Here is a 3295-nt window from a genome sequence, read left to right on the forward strand (position 1 = left end):
GGTTCTAAATAAGAGCGACTGGGGGGTCACTGACCTTGCCGTCCTCCACGGAACAGCCGGCGTAGCACGGGCTGAGGTACTGTAGGCCGTCCTCACCACACGACACGAGGGGCGTGGCGTCTGACGGGCACTCACAGGAGGCGCTGCTGTTGTACGGGAGGCCACTGATACACGCACGGAGAAGGCACACACACAGAGAAAAAATAACAGTTTTGAAAACAGGCAATGTAAAAAAAAACAACCCCCCCAAAAAAAAACCAAAAACCCCCCAACAAAAACAATAACAGCAAGAAGCAAATACAGAAAAACGTAAAGCAAACAACCCTTTTCTTATCTTCACCATCCAGTGCCAGATCTGCGACAGACATGGTGCTCCATTCTTTCATTTGCTCAGATACTCTAAAAAAAAGCTACGTTTACCTGACCTTTCCCCATTACCCGTTTGTTTAGGTTCACTAAGTAGGTTATTCTGAGCCTACCCCTGCCTCGTTTGCCTTCAATTTTGCCGGTGAGAGCTAGATGTTCAAGACCTTTATGTCTATTCAGGTGTCCCCAAAACTGCATAATTTGTCGTTTCTGTTTTATACAGTGAGCGTCCCACGTGGGCATTGCCGAACACTACCTCATTTGATTTCTTTTCCTTTCACGATATTCTTAGTAGTCTCCTAAGAACACACATTTCTGTGGCTCCTATTTTATTTTCATTGTCTTTCGTGATTGTCCAGCATTCACAAACATATAGTAGGGTTGACCATACATAGCATTTCAAAACTTTCATTTAGGTAGTCATTGAGATGTTTCTATTTTTCAGGATTGGGCTCATTTTGTTGAAACTAGCCTTAGCCATTGCAATTCTCCGTTTTTTTCTGTAGAACATTGGCATCAGATGTTATAATATATCCTAGATATTTAAACTGTCGGACTTGTTTGATCTTTTCGCCTTTGCTAATGAGATTACAAATAGGATTTGCTGCTTTTTTATATATTACTATACATTTTGTTTTCTTTTCATTGAACGATAATCCTTTACCTTCACGTTCCGTTGCCAAAGAATCTACTTGCGATTGAAATTCCTTTTCTGAGACTGCTATTAAAACTATATCATCGGCATATTATCTGATGTTATTTATATTTTCTCCATTTACTTTTAGACCTGGACATTCTACTATGTTTCTAAGGATTGTTTCACTGTACATGTTAAAGAGGTCTGGTGACATAACACATCCTTGCATCCCTCCTTTTCTAATCCGCTTATATTCATGTATTCTCCATTGATTCGTACAGCAGCGTTTTAGCCCCAGTACATTGTCCTGACAATTCTTAGACCTTTTCCATCTGTGTCTAGCTTTTCCTGTACTTTGAATAGCTTATTATGTCTAACTTTATCGTGCGCCTTTGAACAATCTACGAAGCATAAATACATCTCTTTCTGTGCTTCAGTACATCTTTCTGTTAACATTTTTAAGGTGAATATAGTATTATTTTTCTGGTGTCCTTGTCAGGAACTAAGCCTAATTGTGTTATAGGTATCTCTGGTTTTAGACTTTTTCTCATTCTTCCCATTATTACTCGCAGCAATATTATTTTTTGTAAAATGACTCATAAGGCTAATTGTTCTACGTATATCACACTAAGTGGCACCCTGTGTTTTAGGTACAGCTGCAAAAACTGACTTCATCGTATTACCTTCTGGGATCTCACCGCTGTCATAAATAGAATCTAAGAGCTTTGTTGTTAATTCAGTGCCTAGTTCTTCAAGCTCGACAATCACTTTAACGGGAATATTATCTAGCCCAGAGCAGAGGATTTTCCTTGTTTCATTTTCGTAATAGCAGCTTATACTTTTGCTTTCGTCCAGTTATTATTTCATTCTGTATTACCTGTTTTTTCTCCTCTATTATCGTTGAAACGTTTTTCTATTTTCTGACCATCTGTTTAAGACACCCCATTTGTCCAATAAAATATCTCCTCCTTTTGATTTTACGCATCCTGTATTTGAGTATCCTTTTATCCCACTTACTTCTTTGATTTTGAAATGCATGTAGTTGCTGTCTTTGTTTTGTTTCTTCTCTATTTGTTGACACTGATCATTTATCAATGTTCTTTTGCGTCGTTGCATTTTTTCTTTATTTCCCTATTTAAGATGTGGTACTTTTCCACTGAATAACTGACTGACTGACTGACTGGCTGATTAACCAACCAGTAAATGAGTAACCAGTAAACTAACTGACAGACTAAATAACTGACTGACGAACTGAATAACTGAATATCTAGCTGACCGACCGTCAAAACAAACAAACAAACAAAGAACACAAACAAGGAGACTCACAAGTCGCCCTCTAGCCCGACCACTTTCTGGTTCTCGCAGCCAAAGATGAGGTAGCAGGGAGCCATAAGAACACCAAACATGTAGGTCACGAAGATAATCCACACGTAACCCATGCGTTTCTTGACTCGCGAGGAGATGAAACCTCCGATGATGGTGCCCCCAAACGAGGCAACGGCCGTGGAGATGGCTGGAAGGGGAAGGGAAAGGGTTAAGAAACATCGTTGTCTTTGTTGCTACAGTAATTACAGTGTTTTGGGACAGGCAAGGAGTTCTTTTAGTAGAATGTTTAGGAAATGGGATGACAATAATAAATATTAACTCTGATGTGTACTGCAACACACTTAAAGAACTGCAAAGAGCGATTCAAAACACAAGACGCGGAATGCTTAGCGACGGCGTTGTTCTGCTTCACGACAATGCAACTGCTCACAAGTCTGCACAGACCCAAAACCTGATCGTCTCCTTCGGATGGGAACAGTTGAAGCACCCATCGTACAGCCCAGATTGGTTCCGAGTGACTTTCATCTGTTCCTGCATTTGAAAAAGTTTTTGGCCAGGCAGGACTTCGACTCAGACGCTGATCTCACAGGAGAGACTCGACATTGGCTAACATCGCAGGCGGCAGCTTTCTACGATGAGGGCATTCAGAAGCTCGTCCCATGCTACGAAAAATGCCACAACAGTTCAGGTGACTACGTGAAGAAGTAGTCATATATATGAGGTATTCAAAAATAAATCGTTTTGATTGGGACAATTATTTCTTTTATGATTAATTTAAGACGGTGTTTACTTTCTGGACGTCCCTCGTAGTTGACAGAAATTAAATTATTCCAAGAACAAATGTTGTATCTTATTTTTATTTGGGAGGGAGGGGTCTAGCATTATGATCAGCTTACCGTCAACACACATGCACGCGCACACACAAACATACACATACCAACACCCTAATCAACAGCAACAAGAGCA

At 40.2% G+C, this 3295-nt stretch overlaps 1 protein-coding gene across 1 annotated transcript in view; it reads right to left on the reverse strand.

Annotated features, from left to right (window-relative positions):
- Window positions 1-3253, reverse strand: part of LOC101861960 (solute carrier organic anion transporter family member 1A2-like) — a 4149-nt gene extending 896 nt beyond the window's left edge. Inside the window, exons 1-2 of the mRNA XM_013083994.2 lie at window positions 2330-3253; window positions 35-164 (exon numbers count right to left, since the gene is read on the reverse strand). Coding sequence (XP_012939448.1) covers window positions 35-164; window positions 2330-2442 — 243 coding nt within the window. The 5' untranslated portion in view covers window positions 2443-3253. The remainder of the gene's footprint in view (window positions 1-34; window positions 165-2329) is intronic.
- Window positions 3254-3295: the final 42 nt, after the last annotated feature.

This window comes from Aplysia californica, unplaced genomic scaffold (assembly GCF_000002075.1).
Source record: "Aplysia californica isolate F4 #8 unplaced genomic scaffold, AplCal3.0 scaffold00267, whole genome shotgun sequence".
Taxonomy (NCBI): Eukaryota; Metazoa; Mollusca; class Gastropoda; order Aplysiida; family Aplysiidae; genus Aplysia; species Aplysia californica.